At 40.5% G+C, this 27,417-nt stretch overlaps 3 protein-coding genes across 3 annotated transcripts in view; 2 read left to right on the forward strand and 1 right to left on the reverse strand.

Annotated features, from left to right (window-relative positions):
• LOC139919264 (venom phosphodiesterase CdcPDE) overlaps positions 1-2,466 on the forward strand; it is a 44,457-nt gene extending 41,991 nt beyond the window's left edge. Inside the window, exons 24-25 of the mRNA XM_071908946.2 lie at positions 843-999; positions 2,001-2,466. Coding sequence (XP_071765047.2) covers positions 843-999; positions 2,001-2,174 — 331 coding nt within the window. The 3' untranslated portion in view covers positions 2,175-2,466. The remainder of the gene's footprint in view (positions 1-842; positions 1,000-2,000) is intronic.
• rnf139 (ring finger protein 139) overlaps positions 1-27,417 on the reverse strand; it is a 328,745-nt gene that overhangs the window by 69,374 nt on the left and 231,954 nt on the right. The window lies entirely within an intron of this gene.
• tnfrsf11b (tumor necrosis factor receptor superfamily, member 11b) lies at positions 20,536-27,061 on the forward strand. The gene is made up of 4 exons (XM_071908950.2): positions 20,536-20,663; positions 21,106-21,499; positions 22,837-23,019; positions 25,868-27,061. The coding sequence occupies exons 1-4, from the start codon at positions 20,661-20,663 to the stop codon at positions 26,188-26,190; spliced, it is 903 nt and encodes a 300-aa protein (XP_071765051.2). The 5' UTR covers positions 20,536-20,660; the 3' UTR covers positions 26,191-27,061.

The raw sequence follows: 27,417 nt of genomic DNA on the forward strand, positions 1-27,417 counted from the left end.
GATCATTATAGCACTAATGGTTCTACAGTTGTATTTGTCGGAAAAGGCTCTGAGGAAGCTCCCCAATGAATCGAAGCAGCATGTGAGAGATTATGCGGGGAGCACAATAAACCCCCCAAGGCATAGTAGACATATCATTAATAATATGTAACCGACATAAAACCAGACAGAATTCGGAGAGAGTCAGATAACAGCAGGAGGAGGTTGGGAGGTGGAGGTCAGCAGCAGCAGAATAATCAGCAGTGTGAGCTGGCAGATTATAAAGACCGCCTTGACTTGTTTGAATTTGATTGATGATGAGAGTCAACTTAGATTGGACAGCTGATAGCCAATCAGCTGATAGCGTGCACGACGATAAGATAACATAAGATACGATAAGATACGATATGATACGACACGACACGACACGATACGATATAATAAGATAACGTGAGATAAGATAACATAAGATGCAATACGATACGATACAATAAACTTTGACGTCCCTGCAGGTAAATTCGTGTTGGATATTGAAGCCGCAGACAACAACAACAAACAGCAGAATAGCGCTGCTGTGGCGTGAAAACCTCGTGTCTCCAAACTGCCAACTTTTCAGGAACTAAGAGCTTTGGTTTTAACTTTGCATTTTTGAGGTTATCTAATTGGTTTTGAAAGGGCTTCATAAACCCACTGAGGAGCAGGGAATCCTTCAGTTGAAGCTAAAACATGAAAACGAGGAGATAGGAGATTTTCACCCAACGGCGACGATATGCAAGTGCCTGTGCAAATCGCTAAGTGTGTAAGTGAATGATGTAAGATGTATTTGCAGGTGAACAGGACTGTCTGTTTGTGTGTGATTGCAGGTTTGTCTCCAACACCACCATCCCCATACCCACTCATTACTTTGCGGTGCTGACCAGCTGCAGAGACTCCAGCCAGCCGGTGAGCGGCTGCGTCGGCGAGCTGCAGACCGTCTCCTTCCTGCTGCCGCACAGACCAGACAACTCAGAGAGCTGCAAGGTAAAAACCAGCAAAACCTCTCTGTGCCGGATAAATCAGTAAATCAGTAAGAGTCAGCGGCTCTCTGGCCGGCAGCCAAAAGCTGCATTTTATTCCAGTTATTGAATGTTAGGAACACTCAAATGTTGGTGGATGATGAACATAGAACTCAAGAGTGAGACTGAAGAAGAAGATTAACATTTGTACCTGGGTTGACCGTCCCTTTAAGTGAAGTCTTCGGTCTTTGCCAGTTGTCAAACTTTGTCCCTGCTGGCCGCCGTACTCTCTCTCTGATCGTGAACCAATCAAATCAAAGTCAAACGATGGCTCTGTATCAAACAGGCTCCTGACTGGCTTCCTGTTACGCTGCTCTACACAAAGCATTTCTCTAATGTCTGGATGGTGAAACTTAAAGGAACACTTTGCCGATTTTCAACCATATCTCTATCCGAAATCGGGATATAGCGTGAAAAACAACAACAGGTTTTTTTAATGTTCTCTGTGTCTCTGGGGCGCAGCTTCAAAATCTGTTGTACTTCTGCGAACCAGTGAGTCATTGGTTCTCGGAAGGACAGATTTTGAAGCAAATGAACGGAGAGCTCTCGTGCAGGCAACATGGAGGGAAGGTAAACATTGTTCATTTGCATATACTACCGACACTGTAATGATACAAAGCTGGTTGAAAATCAGCAAAGTGTTCCTTTAATGTTTTCCCCATGTGGCGACACAGCAGGGCCAAGCCAGAAAATAACAAAGATCCACTGTATAAATGAGTGCATTTTAAATGACAACTCTAAATCTGCTCAGAGCCTCGTTCTATCCATGAAATATCCATGAAAAAACACTGGTATGATGACATATTTATGTGAAAAATAAATATTATTGTTATTAATAATAATAATAATAATAATAATAATAATAATAATAATAATAATGATAATAATAAACTTTCTTTTTCAAATGGTGAAAAAAAATATTTTGGAACAAATCACTCATCATTCAACAACTTTTTGCCCCGACAGAGCGCAGAAACCGAATCTCATTGGGTGGAAGACCTCATGTGGTTCCACCAATCACGAGTCAGGGACGTAGAGTGGATCACAGGATTGGACTTCTACCAGGGAAGCGTCCGACCAATCCCCGAGCTGCTGCGGCTGAAGACCCGCCCCACGGCTGCCATTCACAGAAAACCTTGAGAAAAAGAGTTCACTTCCAAGACAATATGCTGTATATCCAGTTTGGGGAAAAACGTCATTACCTGAAGTTCTCTAAAATTCTCCCGTCTCTTAATGTGTTATCATTTTGTCAACCAAGGACTGAAGTTACCAACCATTCCTTTCATTTTGTAAGAGAAAGTGTTAGAGTTTCTAGAGAAACCTCTTCATCTTAATAACATCTTTTTATAGATGTGGTCACACTCCAAGAAAAACAGCTGGCTGCTGGCGACAGTCCACATTATTATGACTGTAAATAAGAATTTGTACTTAATTGACCTGCCCAGTTAAATAAATGTCAAATGTAACAAGGTTCCAGATACAGATAGATCCTTTTAGGGTTCATTATAATACGACATAACACAATATAATGAGAAGAGACAGAAAGGGTTCATCTTGACATCAGTTCAATTCAACTGTATTGTCATTCCACCTTACATAAGTGCTAAAAAGTCTGTCTCCTCCAATGTGCATGATCCAGAAAGAGCCGAAGGATTGAAAACAATTCAGCAGTTCTTGGGTTGACAGCCTGACAAAGCTTTAATATTAAAAACCAACACATTTCGGCTGCAGTAGCCTTCGTCAGCGCCTGATGGGTTCAACTCCTTAAATGTGGAAATTGTGTACATTTTCAGTACACAAGAAATACAGCATCCTGTCAGTGGGAAAACTGTGATATTAAGAGTTTCATTACCTGTAAATGCGATATACTGTATATGATTTCATGCCCGGGTGGAAAAGTGAAAACGTAAGCTCTTTGGGTTGGCTAGTATGCTAACTAGCTAGTATGCTAATAGCTAGCAGCACTCGGCTACCCGGCGCAGCTAACCTGTGTTGGCTAACATTACCTGGATAGTTAGCAGACTTTAATCCTACTCAGTCAAAACTTTCAACAGCAGACTATGGAGAGCGTCTCCACCCAAGGTAATACTGCCACTTATTGTGTAACCTGACTCCACCGTCCAGATGGATGAAATAACTATTTATTCCTGGAAATAAAGTCCCAGATTCCAGCTTTAAGAGTTTCATTACATGTAAATGCGATATAGATGATTTCATGCCACTGTGGAAAAGTGTATATTCGAAACATCGCGCTCTTTAAAGGACCAAATTACTGAGCACAGGGGTTTCATTAAGAGAGAGGATGTCAAAATCCTCTTAAAGAAGCCAAGCATCCTGCGTCTGCCTTTTCCTCTGTAGGCATGAGAATATTTCTTGATGCCTGCAGAGAAAGGTGATTTGAACTTCATTTGAAAACGAAGAGAGGCCTTTTGGATCTTTCACTTTACAAGTCTTCATCTATATGGAATGAATGAGGAATTTAATTTTAAGGATTTCCTTTAGATGTTTTAACATGCTATAATGTTCTTGACCGTGAGATGCCGTTATACATCTTTGAGGGGTTGAACCCGATGGTGCCTCCTACACCAGCTGATTTTTTTTTTTATTCTGCCGTCTGATTGGTCAGTGGGCTCTGAGTTAGCCATTTTGGATGTGATTGAATGTATTTATTGTTGATTACGTATGTAAACCTATAACCCTGACGATGGCATTGTGGCCGAAGTTGTTTTCTAATATTACATCTTTGTCAAATTGTTCCTGAACAGTAGCTGAATTCTTTTCATTCCTTACACAAGTGCACAGTGAAACATAAACCTCATCATTTCCCTTAAGCTGACGATACACAAGCAACATTTTGTGGCAGTGTAGACGAACAACATTGCCTTTGTCCGGACCAGGCGGAGAAAGAAGGGAAAATGGGTGACTGGAAGGTTGCTGGTTCGAATTCCCTGAGAAAAACCCGGGTGGGGAAAGTGACGGAGAAATCCTCAGGCTGCCATTGAGCAAGGCAGTAAACCCCCAGCTGCTCCAGATTGTCCTGTCTTGGTTGTACCTTAAATTGCGTCCTTTGAATTGCCCCATGTGGGATAAATAAAGTTGTACTGAATTAAATTGAAGTGAATGTAAAGCAGGGTGATGCTGAAAAAGAGCATGTTCAGTCAACTTTCCCTGGATAAAGGATAAAAAAAAATTGATTGCAAACAAAAGTATCATAGATTAAGATCCAATTATCAAAATTGCTAAAAAAAAAAAATTGATGCTAAAAGAATGCAAACTGCATAGAACAAAATGTGGTTATCTGATAAACATGGCTTGAACAAAGATCTTTATTTCTCGATCGCTAATGTCTGATTTTATACAGCTGTATATTTATAGAGTTATGTTTAAACATGAAAGGCTTTCCCAGTTTTGTATATTGTAATGATTACTGTCATGTTTATGGTGTTTGTGATAAAGACGACAGAACTGTATGCAAGCTTCTCTCTCTCTGCTTTTCTCTGTGTCTCAGGGTGTCTGCAAGTTATTAGGAAGTCAAATCTTTCACCTCCAAAGATCAATGTGTAGCTTCATTTTGAGTAATCAGTAAGTGTGACTGATTACCTTTCATAGATGGGCATTCAGTAATAACACCAAGTCAGGGATTGGTCTTAAATTACATAATTTACTGGGAAACTCTCATTTGAGGACGCCTGCAGTCATTCAGCTGAAGTCATTATTTATTTTCCAGAGATTCTGAGGATATTACAAGGAAGTGCCTTCTGTGTGATGGAATACCTGAAAGCAATACACTCTTTGTGTGTGTGAGTGTGCGTGAGTCAACGACAAAGACATGCACACACAACTCAAGCAAACTTTGTGTTTCTTTGGGAAGATTCCAAGAGTTCAGTCTTGTCCTGCTTCGTTTCCTCGAAGGAGGATCCAGACAAAGTTTACAATCACACTGAAACTATTTAGACTGCAGTGAGGATTATCGGGTAATCCTCACTGCAGTCTAAGTCACTGGTGTCTAATTAGGGGTCCTACAGCAACCATATTTGGCAGGTGGGGTCCTACCGCCCCCCACTACTCAGGCAAGGCAGCCCACGCATATTGGTCAGATGGTGGCGCTATAACAAGCAACTTTACATTTTGGCCAATAACTTCTGAACCGTGTGTCGTAGACTGAAAATTCTTGTATCCATAGATTCTTTGGAAGGTGCCGAGTCCATTACTCATCAAAAACAAGTAATAGAAAGTTTGGCCATTGTGAAAAACTTCAGCAATGTGGTTGCAATGAAAAGATTAATTTGACAGAAGTCACGGATCAACACAAAACCGGTGTCCAATCTTCACAACATGTCATTTTCTGTGTGTCTTTCTACCTTCTGTAATGTTTTGTTTGTCTTTTCAAATTGTGCTTGGACCCCGCAATTGCTGCTTGCAGCTATATTTTACTCTTGTAGCTCTTAATTATAATGGAGAGCAAAGATACAGCAAACAAAATACTGATTGAAGCCATATGGAGAGAAAAAAAAAGGATCAAGGGAGCATTCAGGACCAATGTTCCCGCTAAGCTGATGGCTTGGTGACAAACATCTACCTTATGATAGGTTTGGTTTTGATGCCAAACAGTATTAGAAACAGAGACTTTGCCATATCTTAGGGTTTAGTGAACCGACTAAAAACATTGTGTCCATCAGGGTTGGACAATATATCTTCAATAGGGAAAAACTTTTGGGTTTCCAATCTGAAATGAGATATCCATTTAATAATATTGATGCCTACTCTTACAAATTACATGGGTTGTGGCCATGAAAGTAAAGTGCATCATGGGTCATTAAGACCTTGCTAGTAATGCTTGTAAAAGGATACGTTCTGTGATTACATACCTGTAGTATTTGGATCCACAGACAATATTGGCTCAAGTCAGCTGTTGGTTGAAACTGCGAGCTCCATTGCCTCTTGCTGCTAACGATGAGTCCAAACTGTTCCTCAAAATATCAGGTTGTGGCTCCACAGGGAGTTGTGGAAACATGACTCCAGGCCGTGGATAGAAATATGGTCACCACATCGTTTTCACAGACTGGCTTGTGGAGATATTTTGACAAACCCCGTTTGGACTCATTTTTAGCTGGCAACAGAGCTCGCCGTTTCATCTGACAGAGCCAATTTTGTCTGTGGGTCCAAGTACGACAGGTACGCAAGATAAATTATATTTAGGTCCAAAATGGCCAAACTTATCCTTTAAGCATAGGATGGTACATGTTGATATTTATGAAGCATATTTTCCTCCAATTGATAGCATTTTGGAATTAATCTTGCAGTGTGTCAGAGCACTGCTATTGCACATTTAATCTCCAGAAATTACACCACGTTATAGAATTTGTGCTCATCTCAAATTCTCAGTTAGTGCAGGATCGGCTCATGCCCACCCAAAGGACATCATGTGCATGATGTTGCTCACCACTTCCCATTTGCTCCCTTAACAAGGCCTGAGGGTGGAATGCAGAATGAAACAGAAATGCCTTACATTCACCACATGCTGTTGCCTTTTTGGGGAGATGTGCAAATTACTGAGAGAAAACATCGACCAATAGATTGTCAGTATCCTTCATGCAGTTAAAATGGGCCGAGTGCCCAGTAGAAACGGGAAGGCAGCACAAATAGTGGAGACAAGTGGACAAGTCCCCCTCAAAGTTCAGTCCTTTTTGCCCCCCCTCCTCCCCCTCCCCCATAAAATGCATAAAGGAAGTAGTTTTATTCTGATGGCCTGGTGTCATTATAAAATCCCTTAAATTGATTTTAAGGGAAAAGTAGTAGTTTTGATTGAAATCTTTCAGAGGATTTCTGGGGAGATATCAGCGGGGTCTGGGCCCGTGTTTCCAGTTTAGCCATTGCAGTTTCCAATCCAGCTGTATGGCTGTGGAGGTGAGTATCATGTCACTCTTTGCCAGCACATTTTTAGAATGTTATGGAAAACATTTTTACATTTGTTAAGCAGTAGCTACGGCTGTTGTATGTTTCCATCCAACTGTCAAGCTAATTTTATGCAAACGTTTGAAAGGTTGCAAAAAATAAAATGAGAATTAGATTAGTGTTTCTGTCAGTTGGATTAAAGCAAATCTTGAACATCTTCACTGACATGAGAAAACATCTACAAGAAAAATGGAAATGGAGTCGTTTAAGAATTGATGCCAACATAATATACAAAACCAGTGTAAATAAAAAGGCTGCTAGACATATGGCATGTCAAAATCTAAACAACCCTGTTTAGATTTTACAAGTCCGTTTGTATTCGCCTGGTGTAATGAGGTGCAGCAGCCTGTCCCAGTGATCAGAGAGACCATACGGAGGGTCACAGTTGAGCCACATGTTCGGGCAAAGTGGCCTTGCACAACACACTGCACCCTTGCCTGCTTATTTATCATAGGTTGCCCAGGATAAGTGTCACCTATGACTATAATGTAAATGGTGTGTGTTTGTGTGTCTCAGGCATTATATAAGTGAAATATAACAGTAACGACTGTCACAGATCATGATGTTTACCAAATACAGTCAGATGCTTTGGTTGTTTCTTCAGTGTAGAGTAAGCTATGAGGATAATGGGGTGGTGATGTCATCCACGGTGGATCACGGAGATTTATGATGACATTAGAAGACTCTTGGTGGTCTGGAGAAACGATTACTAAATGTAGCTGTTAGAGGGTTTAGAAAACAAACTTTGTACGTTGAGCTCTTTCACTGCAACCATCTGAGATCTCCATTATACAAAGGTACTGTTGACAATGGGGAGAGTGTGCCAGATATCTACACCACACAATTTTTCCAAGCCAGTACACTGCAAAGAAATCTCCATCTTAACAAGTCATTTAGTCTATTATTGAGTCCTAAAATCATAATATTCTTAAAACAAGTGAAGAAATCTGCCAATGGGGTTTGATAATTTCATTTGTTTCCAATGCAAATCAACTTGTTTCAAGAATTTAGTAGAATCAAGTGTCATTCTCTTGATAGTAGTGCAGTGATCTGCCTTATTCTGACTGGTTTCAACAGACTGACACTCATTTCTAGCAAGTGAAGCGGCATTGGAAACAAGTGGAGTTATCTCTCCTCACTGGCAGAATGTTTCTCTTGATTTGAAGGCTGAATACGAGACTAAATGACTTGTTAAGATGGACGTTTTTTGCAGTGTACAGACAGGGACGGACTTAGTGATTTGAAGGCCCTAGGGTGCCCCCTGAATCCCAACCCTCACCCTTTTCAATCCATTCTTTCTATACATTACCTTCAAGTTGGGGCTGAGTAAAGTGTGCATGCATCTGGTGTTCCATGGCCTCGTCTTCAATATTATCATCACTATTTCAGATGTTTACTTTTCCTTATGCGCTGAGCATCAGCTGGGTTTGCTCCACCAGCTCTCATTGGGCTTGGAGGCAGTGGCAATATTATTAGCAAACACTAACAGCAGTTCAATCAGGAGGGACTAGGCTGAATGCTCAAATGAAAACTTGTGATGAAAAGCAAATGAATGAAATGAAAAGCAAAACATATTGGAAACTTTGGTGTTGGCTCCATGGTGAAACTCCTCCAAACACGGATGGACGTAGGAATTAGGAAGCCCCACCCCTCTGTTGAACCAGGAAGCCCATCCCCCCCCCCGGGGAATCCCTCTGGAGCCTTGACATTTGGTGGTGGGGGGTTGGAGGAAGAGGGAAGGAGGTAAGCACAGCGACTGGAATGACAGCAACATACAGCATAGATCTGTGAGCTGTGAGAAGCAAAATAGCATGGCAGGTGACGTGTTTATACTCCCGGCCACTTAGATGATTGGCTGTCGGCTAACTCTTATTGGTTCTCTGAAAAAAGGAGGGAAAGTGTTTGCCAACTCTGACTGGGTAAAGAGAAAGCATGAATGAAACTAGAGAGAGGTGGGTGGTATTAGGTCTTCCTGATTGAACTTACCTATAAACATAATTTAATCCATTGATGAGGACATTTGGCAACAAAGCTTTTATTTTCCTCTCATTTTGTTTTACTGCGCCACTTGGGTATATAAGCTTTTTTTGTTGTTGTTTTTTTACTTATCTCATAGCAACTGGTGCAGTGGCAAGGAACAAAAGCTTGAAGTTAAATGTGAATATCATACTAGAAGTCAAGTGGAATAGCTCACTTCTCTGTAGCCTGTCTGAGTATAGGGTTGTGGCCATGACTTAAGACTGAACTAAAATATTGTAACAAAAAGAGGGGTCTTTTTCAATAAGTCAATTTCTTTTCAACTGATGAAAAATAGGCTTAAATTACTTAATATTCTTAGCTTTTGCAGGGCCTTCTGGAGCCTAAGGCAGTCGTCTACCTTTGCCTCATGGTAAGACATGGATATGAAAAAAAATAAAAATAAATAAAAATCCAGTCGCAAACATTCCCAATCAAATGGTTGGCAACTCCAGCCTACATAGTGTTGAGGAAGAAATGGAAAAGTACCTACACTACCAGTCAACAGTCTGCACCCACCTGACTGAATGTTCTATGTTTTTCATTCTCTTAAAGCCATTTTGATCTAAAGGCTTCTGCTTAAATCCTTGAAATGTGTTTCTTAGACAAATATAAATTGCGAAGTATGTATGAATTTCTTTCCAAAGCCTTTGCCTTTCCATCAAGACAAAGGGCGGCTACTTTAAAGAATCTAAAATATAAGATAGTTTTGATTTGTTTAACACTTTTTTGGTCGCTGCATAATTCCATTTGTGTTATTTGATAGTTTTAATGTCTTTATTATTATTCTAAAATGTGAAAAATAGTAAAAATTAAGAAAAATGCATCTGTCCAAACTTTTGACTGGTAGTGTTTATTAAGCACCATTCCTCACTTAATATGTAACTTTGACCCATATTTACAGCTGAAGTGCCTAAAACTCCAGAATAACACCTTGACAGATTTTAAAAGATTTCTGCACTTTAGAGACATGAAAGGATGAACTACAGGCAATGTTTTTTCCAAGATGTGAATGTATACATATAGTGTTTTGAACTCCTATGAGCTCTCTTAAATCCATTTGAGTGACTCTATTCTTGTTCCAAGTTGTTTAGTTCCAAGGAGAACAGTTCTTGTGAACTTTGCAAAGAACTTCCCACTGTTTATGGTGAAGCCCTCTTTTGATAAATTTACTATAGCCCATAAAACATTGAGTTCGTGCCGTAGTCAAGACCACCTCAGTTGAGTCTAAAGCCCCATTTTGACGAGGTTTCTTTTCAGGACAATGTGTGTAGTGTTAACACAGGACAAGAGATCTCTGTCTCCAAAATTACAGAGATGTGGGTGAGTATTTTATTCACATACTAATGGTGCATTCCATTGGAAGTCCGATCTAAATGCGTTCCAGTGCGTCTTCTTGGGAAAACATGGATGCAACAGCCTTTGCCCATTAACGTTAATGGTAGCTATCTGACAGCTAGTAGGCGAGTTCATACAGCAAAGACTTCTATCTACTAATGAAGCGCAAGTCAACTGAATTACGTTACAAATGGAAACTACAAAGTTGTTACAACAGGTTTTCATAAAACAAAAACTACATATCAAGTAAAATCAAGTTTTATTAAGTACAAGTTGATGCTGTGACGTCAGCTGTGTGTCGGACAACTCGTGCGGAAATAATTTTGTCCGACTTTCCGACTGGGAACACCGTTCCTTTGCACTTTTCCGTGTTGGAAGTCGTTTTTCTCCGAGTACAATGGAAAGCAGCTTAACTTCTGCAGTTGGCACTGACTTGCAAATAAATTTTTATTTGTATTTATTTAACCTTTATTTAACCAGGAAGTCCCTTGAGATTAAAATCTCTTTTTCGAGGGAGACCTGGCCAAGATAGCACACCATTACAAGATTACAAAAATAAAAAAAATGGAGCACGTTAAAAACAGACAAGGGACAACAAATACATAATACAAAATCCAGCTTAGGAATAGCAATTGCACTCTTCAGTTACAAATCATTTATAAATCATAAAACATCTTCTATTGGGGAGGAACATTTTAGTTGTTCAGCCTGTGGTAAAATATTTGTTCAGAAGAGTCATATGCAGAAACACATGAGAGGTCACACAGGAAAAAAAACATACAGTTGCAGCGTTTGTGGTAAAAGTTTTGGTTATAAAGGAAACTTGAAGAGACACAAGAGAGTCCACACAGGAGAGAAACCATTTAGTTGTTCAGTTTTTGGTAAAATGAAAGTGAAACATTACGTTCACACATGATAATTCATACAGGGGAAAAACCTTTCAGCTGTTCAGTTTGTAAAGAAAAATTTAACCACAGATCAACACGGGCAAAACATATGAGAGTTCATACTGGAGAGAAACTCTGATAAAAAACTTACAGTTTTTTATCAGAGCTTTGAACTCTCCCAGGGAGACAAAATCATGAAGCTGTAGTGTGTTCTGAAGGTTATTCCATGACCAGGGCGCAAAATAGGAGAAAGCTGCTCTGCCAAGTTCTGAGCAGATCCTGGGTACCTGGTACAGCAGCCACCTAGTGGAGCGGAAATCATAATAGCTGTTGGTGAGTGACAGGAGATTACACAGATATGAAGGGAGTTTACCCAGCATGGCTTTGTAAATAAAAATATACCAATGCTGCTGTCTCCTTAGGCTTAATGAAGACCAGGAGACCAGATCATAAAGTACACAGTGATGTGTACGGGACAATGAGTTGGATATAAAACGTAGAGAACTGTGATACACAGAGTCTAGGCAGCGAAGTGTAGAGGAGGCAGCATGCATGTAAATAATGTCCCCATAGTCTAGAACACTTAAGAACGTAGCCTGTTCTGAAAGTTGATATGAATGCCAACATTATCTGAGATCTGGGAGCGAGCTCTGGAAAAGATCATGAATTTGGTTTTCTTAGCATTAAGAACCAACTTTAGACCATACAATGAGGCCTGCGGCTGTTGAAAGGCAGTCTGGAGCTCATCAACAGCCTGACTCAGAGAAGAGGCAACTGAGTAGACTACTGCCTCATCTGAAAGATGCACCTTCGCTGTAAGCATGTCCTTCCCAATGTTATTTATAAAAATAGAAAATAAGACAGGGGCTAAAATTGAACCTTGGGGGACTCCCTTAGAGATCTCCATGAAGCTTGACTTGTGACCATCTGTATATACACACTGGGTTCTATCTGCAAAGTAGTTCCTGAACCACTCTATAGCCTTGTCACCCATACCGACATCACTGAGTCTGCCTAACAGCAGCTCATGGTCGACAGAATCAAATGCCTTGGACAGATCAACAAACAGGGCAGCACAGTGCTGCTTTCTGTCCAAGGCACTGATAATATCATTTGTTACAAACATAGCTGCTGTTATGGTACTGTGACCTGATCTAAAACCAGACTGATTTTCACTTAAAATATTGTTGTCAGCCAAGAATTGTTTCAATTGAAAGTTTACTTCTTCTTACTTACTTCTTCTATTCTAAAATCTTGGCAAGGGTAGGAAGTTTGGATATAGGGCGGTAGTTGTTTAAGTCCGAAGGGTCCCCACCCTTCAATAAGGGGAGAACATAGGCTGCTTTCCAGATTTTGGGGATGGAATTAGTCTGGAGGCTCTGATTAAAAATATGAGCAATAGGCTCAGCAATAAAATCAGCTGCAAGCTTTAAAAGATAAGGATCCAGGTTGTCGGGTCCAGACGACTTTTGTGGATCAATAGCCTTCAAAGCTTTACAGATCTCCACACTAGAAATAGGTCTAAAAACAAAGGGGTCCCTAGGTGAGTCGGTACAGGATAGAGGTGTCACAAAACTGGAATTAGAGCTCTGAGACCCTGCTGTGCATGTATTAAAAACAGACCCAGCTGATATAAAATGCTCATTAAAGTGCCCAACAATATCATCTTTGCTCTTAATTTCAGTTGAGTCAACTAAAATGCGTTCAGGGAGGCCTGAAGTGGAATTGGAACATGACAATGATTTTATCTGTTTCCAGAATTTAGTGGGATTGTTGAGATTTTCCGAAATAGATTTTAAGTAATATTCTGACTTGGATATCCTAGTCTGGATTGTGCATTTATTTCTCAGAGCTCTAAAAGCAGTCCAGTCAGCAGGGGAGTTAGTGGATCTAGCCTTGGCCCAGGAGGCGTTCCTTTCCCTGATCAGGTTAGATAGTTCCTCCGTGAACCAAGGGTTGTCCCTCCCAGAAATCCTGAATTTCTTTATAGGGGCATGCTTATTGCAAATCAACATGAAAGAGTTATGAAAATATTCCCATGCACACTCAACATCATGGATTAAGCTGACTCTGCCACTATTGTACAGATCATGCAGAAATGCTTGTTCTTCAAATCGTTTACAATACCTTTTAAAAACATAACGAGGTTTGAACTTGGGTAATTTTGAGACTCTTACACAGGCAATAGCACAGTGATCGCTGACATCATTACAGAATACTGCAGTCGAGAAATACTTGTGGAGCGCGTTTGTGAGAATGAGATCTAGTAGATTTGCTTAGATCTTTTGGGTTGGGCCTAGTAGGAGCATTAATAAATTGCGTGAGATTTAAGGAATCACACAATTCCTTAATGCAATCGGAGGCAGAGGAAAGCCAATCCCAATTTAGATCGCCCATGAGAATAAATTCGGAGTCACTGAAGCTGTGTAAGGCATCAGAAAGAGAGGAGATGGCTTCTTTTGTGGTCGACGGCGGTCTGTAACAGCCAACAACAATAAAGTGAGTATCCTTGGATATATTCACTTTAACAGCGAGCAGTTCAAGCTGTCTGGCTTTGGTTATAGACTGCGACATGCAGCTACAAAGTTTGGATTTAACATAAATCACAACAACCACCTTTACCAGCTCGATTGGATCTATAAACATTGTAACCATCAATTGCAATCAGATTGTCAGGTATCAATTTTTTTAACCAAGTTTCTGATAAAACCATAATATCCATATCCGTTACGATAACCCAGAGCTTTATCATGTCTATTTTAGGAAGAAGACTTCTAACATTAAAATGCACAAGGCCAAGACCTGATCTACTTTTGAAGTCTGCCGGAGTGGGTATATTTTGCATAGGGCCAGGGTTTGGTCGCACATTCCCAGATAACAGCAGCAGCAGCAAAATAACACACTTTAGTTTCCCAGTACATGCGTTGGTGTCGTAATCAGCGAGTTACAAAAGTGCGAGGAGTCCTTTCGCACAGTGAGAACGTCATCCAGAGCTTTCAGAGATTGTAGGTACAGCAGAATGCAGAATGATTATAAAGCTTTTGCTGTTGCGTAGGGTGAATTTCTTGATGATGATGATTACATGAGTCTCTGGTCGGCGAGTTTGTAAGACTTAGACGCAGCAACTGAGCTGACAGCGACTTAGACTGAGACGATGAATGTTCACTCACCCGATTTAGTCCAGAAAGTCCAAGGAGGCACATATTAATTAATAAATAAACCAACAGATACATGATGCCTGCGTAGGAAACCACAGCACTGTAGAATACCCAGAGAAGCCGCTCCAGTCGCTCACCCAACAGTGTGTGAGCACCGATGAACCAACAGCAATCCGGCAGGCAGGCTAGGTGATTGAATCAGGGCCCAAACCAGCTCACACAGGTCTTCTACAACCCAGCATCAGTAGCTTCAACTCACTTTTGGATTGTTGTAAGAAGCCAAAAGAGAGTCCCCTGTGCACCTCTTAAGGAAGTAAAAAGTTTCTCAGTAAGCAGAGAAAGTTTTTTTAATCATAGGATTGGGCCTATTCAGTCCAATGCAGGCTGGTAGTCACTTGGTTTCAGCAGCCCAGCAGCAGTAAGATTATCTCCCTTTTGGGTTGTTGTAAGAAGACAAAAGAGAGTCAGGTGTGCACCTCTTGAATGGATATAAAAAGTCACTTTCCTTGGCTGGATAATCAGTATAAAACACAGATAAAACAAATAAAATTCAGAGCTCACATGCAGGCACACAAACAAAGGACTGGACTGGCGGTGTTTACCGTTTACTCAAGTTAACTAACTGGCAAACTTGAACGGCAAAGAAGGAACTCTGAACAAAATATAAATAAAAAATATAAATGGCAATGATTTACTTGTTTCATTCCTTCATGACCATGGCATTCATGATGTTGAAGGTCAGCAGCTAGCTAACTAGCTTACCTAGCTAGCTATAGGCTAGTATGGCTAGTTTGAACTTGAAGGTCAGCTAGCTAACTAGCTAACCTAGATAACTTGGTATGACTAGATTGTATTTTTTTAGTGATAGCAGAGCGCTAGGCTTCATAATATACCAGCTTCCTCCTCTCTTACCTCACTGGGCTTCAGTCTAATGTTATCCAGAAAAACTGTGGTTGTTTGGCTCCGCCTTCTGCCTCCAGAGGAGCTCTGTCTCCGAAACATGTTTGTACAACTAAAACTCTAATCTGTGATAATTCCCAAACAGCATGGCTAATTGCTTCGTTAGTTGCTACACTTACACCTGTGGTAGCCAGGGAGCTAGATGGTGATTTTTTCTATTTTCTCCCCTTTTTTTCAGTCTTAGGCGTATTTGCTTTGAAAACTTTTCGGTCACTTCACATGCATTGGTAACCATCGTATAAAAGCCATTTATAGCCATTTAGTTTACCTTTCGAAAATGTTCCAGACTACCTCTGTAGTCTGGAAGTATGTATGACATGGTGACTAGTTTTTCCTGTCAAAGATTACAGGCAAATGCATAGAAGGGGGTGTACTTTTCTTGATGCTGGGTAAAAACTAACACCAGAACAAGCCTTTTGCTCAAATGGGGAACTCCACCAGTGGAAAAAGGTAACTCATAAAATGACTGGACTATTTTTTTGTGGGAAGCTCTGGCTGAGCTCATGATCTAAACCACTTTCGTTATCCAGTCCACAGTAACCAAAATTGATGCTCTCTCCTGCTACAGCAAACACTGCCTGGCCCATGTCTCACTCTTATTATGACTGTTACTATTTGGGGATTATGGGTAGATTTGGCTTTGCATCTGTGTGTGTGTGTGTGTGTGTGTGTGTGTGTGTGTGTGGGAGAGAGGGAGGGAGGGAGGGAGCGAGTGAGCAAAAGCGAAACCAGATATGTTGATTCTTTCCTTAGCAATCTGGCGAAGCTCCGGAAACCTGTAGTTGCAAATTGGTAGGTATTTCCCCTAAATATCACCAGGCTTACCCAGCCAAAACAATTTAGGGCAATTTGTGTTGGAAATACTGTAAGTTGTTCAGGGGTTAATCACGCAAAAACATTATTTTGCACAGGAATACCAGTCATTTTCAGAAAATGTACCCTTATTCCCAGCAAATCTCCAAGTCAACTGCCATCTTATTTTTATTTCTATTTTTTTATTCCTTTTTATTCAACTGTATTTTATGTAATTGTGGTGCTTTTACTTTTCACTGTCTCTTATTGTATGTGAAGCACTTTGTAAACATTGTTTTGCACAAGTCTCAAGTCTTTCCCAAGTCTAAATGTAGATTACCAAGTCAAGTCCAAGTCATTAATGTCAAGTCTCAAGTCTAAATGTAGAACAGCAAGTCAAGTCAGAACAAATCAAGAGTCCAGTATCAATTTAATATCTTAAAGAAAACTAAATATCTAGGACTTTTCAATGCAATATGGTTTTAATAGGATAAAAACTTGGTAAGAGCATCATGAGTTTGATTTCTATAATCAGTTTCAACTTCAATAAATTCAATCATTCCATACAAATTCAGAAAACAGAATTTAAATTCAGTCGTCTGCTGGAACAAATCTCATCACTTTCAATCTAAATCATTTACACAAACACAAGATCTCAAGTCAAGACTTTAGAATCATGTTGAAATGGCGAGTGTGACCGCAGCCTCAGACGACTCTGAGCTCTGGACGCACACTAAACGGATTTTGTGCACATTGCTTTTTGGTTCCTCCAAACCAGATATGGAGTGGAAAACCACTCAGAGCTTCAGACTCCCTGCCTGGCTCTCTCACTCACAAGTCTGTTTATTTAGTCTATGCCTTTCTCATCGAGGAGGTTGTTTTCTACCTCATCAAACCTTAATTTTAAATCAGTGGCCCATGTACGATGAGGAAAGCCTCCTCGTCGTACCACGTCACAGCAACGCACATAGGTATCTCTTACATCAACTAAAAAAAAAACAAACTAAAAAGTCAGCCAGCGCACTCTCATGCTTACACAATGAGGTCAAGCATAGTGGGGAACAATCTGTAAACAGATTATATGGATAGTACATACTCAGTACTCGAAATAGTTCACAGAAAACCGGTTGTTTCTTGGAAAGCCTCAGGAAACAGTGTCGGGTTTCATTTTTCCACATCCAAGGCACAGCCTGTTAACAGTGTGTAACAGTGTATTGAATCTCGGGAGACACGCCAACTTGAGGTCGAGTGAAAAGATCTGGCGGGATTTCCCACTGCAAGGAAAAGCGACACAAAATAAGGCAACAGCAAAATACGTCAACATTCCTCAAGCATCAATAGGCCCTTTTCACATCGTCATGGTAACAGCTTCCACATTGAGAAACCGGTGCATTACAACTTGCTGCTGTCACTATGGCCTTCACTAAATCGCTCCACAACCTGCCCAACATTAATATTACTGAAGCACAAAGACCAACCTGACGGTTGAATACTACTTTAATTCTTGCACCATCATTGGCAATGTTCAAATTAATGTAATCACCCCAGTCATTAAAACAATTGTGCACAGATCATGGTAACTTATGTTTGAAGAGTGCTATTTGCTGAGGATATTGATCATTGTTGTATTGCTTGCCTAGCAACCATTTTATTGACTGTTTCTGCAAGTACTATATTCCTTGGCAGACTAATGACATTATATTGATGTGTGAATGAATTTCTAACCCTCCAGGATAAGTAAAGTACATATCTAGCTATATTACACTGTGAGTAATATGGCGATTTAAGTGCTCTGAAGAGAATATACACTCATTTTATTCATTGATTTAGGGCTGTGCATGTTACAGCCTGACACTTGGAAGCGGAATAATATGAAGCATTTTATTCCAAAATGAGATATCCGCCTTTTGAAAAAAAGTGGCACCCATATTTTCAAAATAACCGCTATTTTTCAAATTGTGTGTTTGTGTGTATATATATACACATATATATATATATATATATACATATATATATGTGTGTATAGCATTTTGGAAAGAGATTAATGAGCAGAAAATTTGCCTCAGAGTTTGTTTGTTCTTTTGGTCCATTACTAAACCACTGTTCACATATTCAGTTAGAAAGTGATGAATTTGTGTTTACACTGGTGGTTTTGCCTTGTTTAAGAAATTCCTCTGGTGTTCCAAGGAGCTCGCCCCTCCCAGCCCACAAACACCACGCTCTTCTGGGTGTCAGCGGTCAGAAGTCTAGGCCGCATCTTGAAATTACAGCCTGAAGTCATTTACAAGCCGGCAACAAAATCAGTGCAGCAGGACTGTCTCCATTCACCAAGGACTTACTTCTTTTTGCCACAAGGTGTCGCCAGTTAATCCGATTGCAAGTCAGCAAACTGAACCGGACTTCTTGACTGCAGCGTGATGTGATCAGATGTGAAGCAGCAGCCTGTTATTCAGAAATAACAGACATCAGAATGCCTTCATTGGCCAATCAGAACTGAGTATTCAACAAGGCCGTTTAACTGAACTCTGCATCTCAAGATGATTTTGCAAACACAAATGTTGCCAAATGTTTTGTGTCAGTGTGTGTTAATGACATAAGTTGTGTTGAAAAGTAGTGCAAATGAGTGTAACTGGAAAAAATTAAATGGATGGAAAACAATGAGGCATCGTTTTTATAAGAGTGATGCCAAAGTCCTTTTAAGAAAAGTTGAATGGGGAGTCGTCTGTATCTCAAGTTCTGACACTCATTTACATTACATATTTACAAAAACTGCTGACTTGTTAACATGGAAGTGTTAAAATTAGTTTCAAAGGACGTTGTCACGGAAAAGCTTAAGACATTCAGGACAAATCTAGTTTACGGCTCCCATCATGCATTTGTCACTGTATCAGCTGTCAGCAGTGATGTCATAATGCAGCAAGGTCCACAGTAAGGAGCTGATGGTTATATATCTGAGAATATCATGTTATTAAATTAGTTCAAATGTATTAATAAAACGGTTGATGTTGCCCCCACCCTGCATCAGTTGTCGTAAATAAAGTTCTGCAGCTGCGTCAACCTGAAAGTCTGATTATGATTTGCACACGTACGGTGTGTTGATTGGCCAGTTTAGCTGATGACACGTTTTACTTTGTCGGAGCCGCCATCTTTAGCGTTACAGATTTTCCCATTCAGAACTGACAGACTGACCTGTCTCTATATAAGAGCACCACAAGTGGGGGAGAAGGGTAATACTTTCAGTGGCCCTTCAGACAGATAAGATGATATTGTAATATATTAGAAATGTAAAAATGTATTATAAATTTGATTAATTGAGGTAGGGGCCACTGTTGCATTTTGTCAGGGGGCCCAGAATTCTTTGCAGCGCCCCTGCGTCTCTGTAGAGGCATGAAAGTAAAACTCACTACTGAATATTATTGAAGTTAAAGACCAATTCAGGCCCTTTACTGAGAAAATTGTGACATTTTAGAGGATGAAATCAAATACATTTTAAATATTGAGCAATAAACATTTAGTAACATTTCACCCATATGTATTTATAATGCCTTGAAATGAAAAATGTGCAAATACTCAGACATACAAGTTCAGTGCAAAACAATAGAGAGCCGACATAAAACTGTAAAGAAAATGAAATGACAGAGACCCAAACTAGTTTTCAGTTTCATTAAGAAATAATTTAAGACATGGGGTAGAACTGAAGATTTTTTTACTTTAATTATAATCATTACACTCAACATAATAGCCTAATATTTCCCCTTTCCATGTAAATCACACATATATATAGCCCGATTTATGAGCTCAAAGCAACTCGCCCTGCACTGTGCCAGTTAATGAAATGAATGAAAATACCTTATGTTGTAAATTAATGAAACCTTAGAGTATGACAGGAATAACTGCCCTTAGTGGCAGAAGACGCCTTTAAAGAAAGCGGCATCAAATTCCTCAAATTCTGCTCCAGTCAGGATAATTAAAAGGTCTTTTAGAAATATTCAGTTCAACCTTGTTTAAACTCAGTAAAATTTAAAAGATACAAGTAGTGAGAAATACTCACACAAAAGAAGATAGGAAACAAAACAAAACACAAGTGTTACATGTTACTCAGGAGGTTGTAATCTTCAAAATAATTCTTGTTTTAATGGCTTTTCTGTTCTGCCTCTCTTGGGTGGAAGTGTGGTGAATATTAAGATGTGTGTTACTTTTAAACCCGGGTAGTTGACCCAGTCTGTCCTGAACACTGCTCCACCTGGATCCTGAGAGATACTGAATGATTAACCATCAGGTGACTCCGCTGAAACTCGAGCGTAAAAAGCTTTTAGGAATCCAAGCTGAGGATGACTATTGAAAAAAATGCTTTTTCCATGATGAAGGTGCTTTACTCAGCACAAACATGGGCTGGTGTGTTAGAAAGAGGGCCGGCCGACCTGTCCAGAGTTTAAATAGAGAACAGGATCCTATGTAAAGTACCATCCTCCTGACCGACTGGTGCAGCAGCCTGCAAGAGGGGAAACCAGACTTTAAAAATGGTACGTGGTGATGGACAGGGGTTCAGATGCTGAGACTTCACTGCCAAAAAAAAATAAATCTATTTTAACAAGTCATTTAGTCTATTGAGGCGCAAATTTGTATTTTCTTGAAAAATGAGTTAACTGAATGTTTAATCTAAAATGTAGGCTATTTTTTTTTTCCTGGAAACGTGAGAGTGAATGTTTACTTACTTACAATGCAGCATCAAGTGGCAATATCGTGAGATCAGGCGAGATTATGTCACTTCATTCAAGGAAAATACTGAAACAAGGTGATTTGCATTGGGGAAAATGGAATTTAGCTTTGTTTTCCACCACAGTTTTCACAAAACACTGAATCTGAGACGCGGTGGATATTTTTGCTGTGTAATCTGATTTTCCCAAACCAGCTGCGACTGACCCAGCTGGCCTGCCTTGTATTTCCTTGTATTTCCTCTTCCAGTTGTTCTCCTCGGTGTCGGTGCTCGTGTTGTTGTGCGCCGCTCAGTTCAGCGGGACCACGGCGCTCAAAACCTTCCAGGATGAGGACCCGGACACCGGCCTGCCCGTGGTCTGCGACCGCTGTCCCCCCGGGTCTTATCTGCGCGCTCCGTGCACGTCCAAGCAGAAGAGCGAGTGCGCTCCGTGCCCGTCGGGCTCGTTCACGGAGCTGTGGAACCACATCGACAAGTGCCTGCGCTGCGGGATCTGCGGCCACAACCAGGTGGTGAAGACGCAGTGCTCCGCCCAGCAGGACTGCGAGTGCGAGTGCAAGCAGGGATATTACTTGAAGAAGAAGTACGACCTCTGCGTCCGCTACAGCGACTGCCCGTCCGGACACGGAGTGCTGTCCAACGGTAGGACTTCTGTCTTTCCTCCAGAGTTCAGAACCAAAGCGGAGAGTCTGCAGATCCTCCTTCAGAAAATGTTAAGATTCAGATCTTATTTCCTGCCTTCTGCTGACTTCTTACAGGGGAGACCAGGGACGGTTGTAACACTTTTTCCCCAGTTTCCCCAGTAATTAGTTCACCTCAACATCAGCGTGGTAACCTAATTATGTTTCTAGGGATTGCTATTATTATTATTATTATTATTATTATTATTATTATTATTATTATTATTGTCATTAGTATTTATTCAGTCCAATAACTCAGGCATAGATTAGTAACTTTTTTCCTAATTTGGCACATACAGGACACTCTTAATGACAGGTTATGATTTGATAATCATGACATTCATCAATTTACTTGAAATACTACAACTTGGTCAGAAACACCATTTTCTACCAAGCCACATGTTGATATGTTGAGATTTGAAGAAAATACTGGTGTTGTGATAATAACAAAGACTCCAATACCCACAATGCCTTGTGGGCCAATCAGGGAACTCGCATATTCTTTGCCATGCTGTGGTTAACTGTTCACTGCTGGTAGCAGCTATATTTCAAAAACATTTTCACTAGAACAGCCAATTTGTTTTGCTCGAATGCTCTAGACTGAAGTTATCTACTTCTTAAACATTATATTTAAATGTTTTCATGAAAGATGACCAGGTTGCAAAACTGATCCAATCCCCACTGTTACAACTGTCCCCGGTCTCCCCTAAACTGCAGCTGCATCTTTTAATTTCATGTAAAAAAGTTATTTTATTTAGCCACTATTTACATTTCGCAATTTAATTTGAACAAAAAGGATTATACATATCAGCCAATACTTTGTATATGTTAGTTCGCCTCCACACTCTAAAACAGTATGAGTCATTTTGAACACTGTGTGTTTGGGACAACACACATTTGTTTTACTTTTCAAGACAACTTATGTTGATGACAATACATTTTAACACAACACATGCTGGTATTAACATATCTTGTGTTGAAAAGTAACACAAATAAATGTCTCGAAGAAGACACACAGATGTGTTCAAATGTGGTGCAGCCACTGAATGAATAGTTCTAGAGACTATAACTACTGTGCCTACTGGCGTTATGTTACTTCAGTCCTCAATCTGACTCATTCTTGTTGCCTCAAATTAGTTTTGTGCGTAACTACGCGGAAACACGTTTCAAAGAAGCCTTTCATCTGTGAGGAAACGTCTTTGAAGGGTTTTATCTGACTTAATGAGCTGCACTGACTTAACTGACTTCCGATGTACAGAATGAAAATGAGAGTGTAATTCGCCTCGCCCTTCCCTCCAGGCACCGCGGAGCAGGATACGGTGTGCCAGGTTTGCCCCAGCGGCTCCTACTCGGACCGGGTCTCGGCTCAGCAGAGCTGCACGGCGCACAGCAACTGTTCCGCGTCGGGACAGCGCCTGGTGCTGAAGGGATCCGCGTGGCACGACAGCGTGTGCGCGACGTGCGAGGGGAACAAAACTCACGGTAAGATCACTGGTTGGAAAAGTTTTTTTTGGGTGGGGGGGGAAGGGTTGATGCTGCCTTCAAATGCTCCTCGTAAACTCCGAGATCCCAAGAAAAATATACACATAAAAAGGACACAAAAGCTGAATAACAAAAATCAAAATGAATCACATAACAGTATTTTTTTTTTTTTTTTTTTTTTACTGGCTCATGTTTTACTCGAGGATCAAGCTGTGCTGATCACCGAGCCACCGAGCTTCTTTGTGCTTGAAGAAGAAGAGAAAATCCACATCAGACCTGTAATTGATGGGGAAATTGAGGAAATTTGGTTCCACCCTTTGTACAAAGCCTCACACACACACATACCCACCACACAATATTCATACAAAACAGGAAGACAACAATACATTGACACAAGACATTCAATGCAATGAATTCAGAGCTTCAATGGCAGAGCAGACACTCTAAAAACTCTTTTATCCAAAGTCTTACAGAATCATGCATTTAGTTTTAGTGTGGAACAGAAGCTTTAACCCTGGCAGTGTCAGTGCCTTGCTCTGCCCATTGAGCCACACAGGGAATTTAACCTATAACCCTGGTAGTGTTAAAGAGTAACTCCACACTAAAACACTTGATTTGAGTTGTAAACTGGTATTTTGTACTATGTAGTTATGAAATACAACAATGCTGACTAAACCTGACTCTGTTCGCCCTCTAGTGGTTAAAATGAGCAGCAGGGGTTCAGTTGGGGATGCAGTCAGTTGTCCTAAGATAAGTCATTTGGTAAAAAGTCAGCGTCTGCACATGCTCACAAACTCTCCACCCCCTCTTGTGTTGCGCTGACCAAGCAGAAAGCAAGCTGAGTCTTATCTGAAAGAGCTACGAGTGCCTTGCTCTGCCCGCTGAGCTGCACAGGGAACCGAACCGCGAACCCAGGCAGAGTTCGTGCCTTGCTCCTGGGCAGCCAAGGGTCAGTTCTTTAAAGGGGAATTACCACACATTTTAAGAATTCACATATGTCCTTCCTGCGTCCCGGGACAGTTCAGTCAGTGTTTGTGAACCTGCTCCACGCTTCCCTAAAGCTGGAAATCAGAGAAAGCCTTGGAAAAACCTTTGGAATTTGGAATCGGGAGCTTCTCCATTGACAATGAATGGGGCAGCAGTGACTTTGTGGAGCCGTAAGATGCTGATTTGAGTCGTCACACCAAAATGGCTCTGACCTCACTAGTGATGAAGACTTTTGAGCGATTGGTCAAACAAATCCTGACTGATAAGGTTCAGGACCTGCTCGACCCGATGTAATTTGCATATCGGGTTAATAGAGGGGTGGATGATGCTACTACTACTTTATTTGATTATCTGTACAAGCATCTCGAGGGTACAAAAACTCATGCAAGGCTTTTATTTGTAGATTTCTCCTCAGCTTTTAATACAATCCAACCACACATTTTAGCTAGTAAACTACTGTCCACTTTTAATCTTGATGCTGGCATGGTGAAATGGGTAATGGACTTTTTAACATGTAGGCCCCAGGCAGTCAGGGCTAATGGTGCCCTATCCCAGAAGCGGTTGTCATCCACAGGCTCACCCCAGGGGTGTGTCCTGTCCCCATTATTGTATATCCTATATACAAATGACTGTAGGAGTAACTATGACGACAGGCATCTCCTGAAGTTCGCAGATGACCCTGTTTTAATCAGTCTGCTCCAGGATGGAGAGGTCGATCATGGGCCAGTTGTGAAAGACTTTGTAGAGTGTAGAGTTGAAGTTAAATGTTCACAAATCTAAAGATATGGCCATCGACTTCAGGAAAACCTCCCACTCAACCTTCCCAACTACAATCAAGGGCTCACTTGTTGAGACGGTTGAGTGCTACAAGTACCTGGGAACAGTGATCGATAAGAACCTGAACCATGAGCTCAACACATCTGCAATCGGCCTGCAGAGACTTCACTTTCTGCGCAGACTGAATACTTTTAATGTGGACAAGACACTGATGGCTTTATTTTACAAATCCTTTATTGAGTCTGTTTTAAACTTTTGTTTAATTTCTTGGTATGGGAACCTTACAGTGCAAAACAAAAATCGTTTGCTCAATATTGTTAAAGTAGCCAGCAGCAGCTTTCTTTAACAGATATCTATGACAGACAAGTTTTCCAGCTCTGACCGCCCACTCTTGGAGGAATTCGTTCTTCTCCCCTCTGGGCGGAGATACGGGTCCCCCAGGGTAAAAAGGAATAGGTTTAAATTTTCCTTTGTTCCAAGTGCAATAAATGTGCTTAATTTGCACTAAACCTTGACTGCACTGCTCAGCAGCACTTTATTATGGCTACCATTCCAATGGCTTGATACTTTTAACGAACAGATACATTTTTTTGGGTTGTTTGCTGTAACTGTTGTGATTAATGTCCCATGTCCTCTTGTATGTTGTGTTTGTGTTTTTGCCCTCTACTGCAAATCAAATTTCCCCTCGAGGGACAATAAAGATCTGAACTGAACTGAACTGAACTGAACTGAACTGAACTGAAGTTTATATTCTAGCAATGCTGACAGGTATGAACCAGAATTGAAACCTCATTTGGGTGCGAGAACTCTCATAAAAATCTTTCGGGTCAACAAAGTCAGCGTCCCATTCATTGTCAACGGAGTAGAGCCAGATTTTACATCCCAGTGACATCACACATTCAAGGCTCAGTTCTCCAGTGGATCAAGTTCATAAGTATTGACTGAAGTGTCCTGGAGCAGAGGAAGAACTTATGTGAATTCTTAAAATGGGTGGCATTCCCCTTAAAGACCCCATGAAAAGGTATCATGGAGTTCTGTGTTTCCTAATCAGTTATTGATCGATGATTATGTCTGTGTGTTGCAGATGGAGCGGACTACCTCCGAGAAATCCTCCCGGCTTTCTTCGTTCACCAGAAGATGATCATCAAGCGGCTGCGGCGTCTTGCGAACAAACTCCCATTGAAAAACGGCGAGAAGCCAAATGAAAACATCGCGAGGCTTCACCGGGGGGAGCTGAACGCGCTGATCGACGCGTGGGTCGGTGCCGCCGCGGCCGAACAGCTCCGGCAACTTCCGGGAAAACTGAGGAAGATAGGAGCTGGCAGCGCCGCCGACAAACTGGAGAATAAACTGCAGCGGATTGACTCTGAGCTGACGGAGCCGTGTGCGGTGGTGGAGGCTGAATAGGAGGTGGAAAATATCTGTTTAGAGACTACCAGTCAAAAGTTTGGACACGCATTTTTCTTTATTTTTACTATTTTCCACATTTTATAATAATAGTAAAGACATCAAAACTATGAAATAACACAAATGGAATTATGCAGCGACCAAAAAAGTGTTAAACAAATCAAAACTATCTTATATTTTAGATTCTTTGCCTTGATGGAAAGGCTTTGGAAAGAAATTCATACATAGGATCAACTTCACTACTTATATTTGTCTAAGAAACTCATTTGAAGCATTTAAGCAGAAGCCTTTAGATCAAAATGGCTTTAAGAGAATGAGAAACATTCAGTCAGGTGGGTCCAGACTTTTGACTGGTAGTGTGTGTGTGTTGGGAGAGGTTGACTGCTCGGCTGTTTTTATTCATTTCAAAAATCTATACATATTTATTCAAAAACATGCTGCCAGATTCCAGATGCACTATTTGACTCATTACAGGCTGCGGCGTTCTGCAGCACGACTTAGAGGTCGTTTAGAGTTACAGCCCATTTACTTCTGTCTAGTTTACATTTCCCCCCAAAACGATTTGCAATGCATGCAACTTAAAAAAAACACTGGTATTATCCTTTAAAAAAAAAAAAAGAAAAAAACTAGGCCTGTATCTACCTCTTCCTCAGTCTGCGGTTTAACTTGTACAAATGTGGCACCAATAGTTAAAAATGTGAACTAAGAAGTATATTTATTTTGCTATTTATGTCATCAAGGTAAATTATGCCACCTTTTTTTTTTTTTTTTCATCCACTATTTTGATACATGAAACGTTTATGTGCAAATGAAGTTTGCGTATGTGTCGTTGCTTTGGTGACACAATAATAAAGAACGATTACAGAAATTATCAATGACAATCGTGTTGTTATTATTATTGTGTATTATGCATTTTCACATTTAAATTCAGCTCTTTTCTTCAGAGTAACTCTCTACATGAAAATACAACAAGAATTAATTTACATAAAACATAATTCAACAATAAAATGTGCAAATCAAACCTCATGTCATGTCAGACATTGACTGGCTGATATCTGATATTTAATAAAAGTCTGTAACACACCTGCATAGACTGATTTGTTTCAGTTATTAATTGTTTTCATAATTTTTCATAATGCAAGTAAAAAAATGAAGAATGAGTTCTGCACTGCACAATATACAGTCTGTTTTAAAGGAAAAATCCACCCGAAAACACTCTTAATACTG

The sequence above is a fragment of the Centroberyx gerrardi genome, chromosome 19 (genome assembly GCF_048128805.1).
Source record: "Centroberyx gerrardi isolate f3 chromosome 19, fCenGer3.hap1.cur.20231027, whole genome shotgun sequence".
Taxonomy (NCBI): domain Eukaryota; kingdom Metazoa; phylum Chordata; class Actinopteri; order Beryciformes; family Berycidae; genus Centroberyx; species Centroberyx gerrardi.

Coding starts and splice junctions, on each gene's coding strand:
- tnfrsf11b (XM_071908950.2), top strand. Junction 21,500..22,836: donor ACACGGAGTGCTGTCCAACG/GTAGGACTTCTG, acceptor CCTTCCCTCCAG/GCACCGCGGAGCAGGATACG. Junction 23,020..25,867: donor CGAGGGGAACAAAACTCACG/GTAAGATCACTG, acceptor TGTGTGTTGCAG/ATGGAGCGGACTACCTCCGA.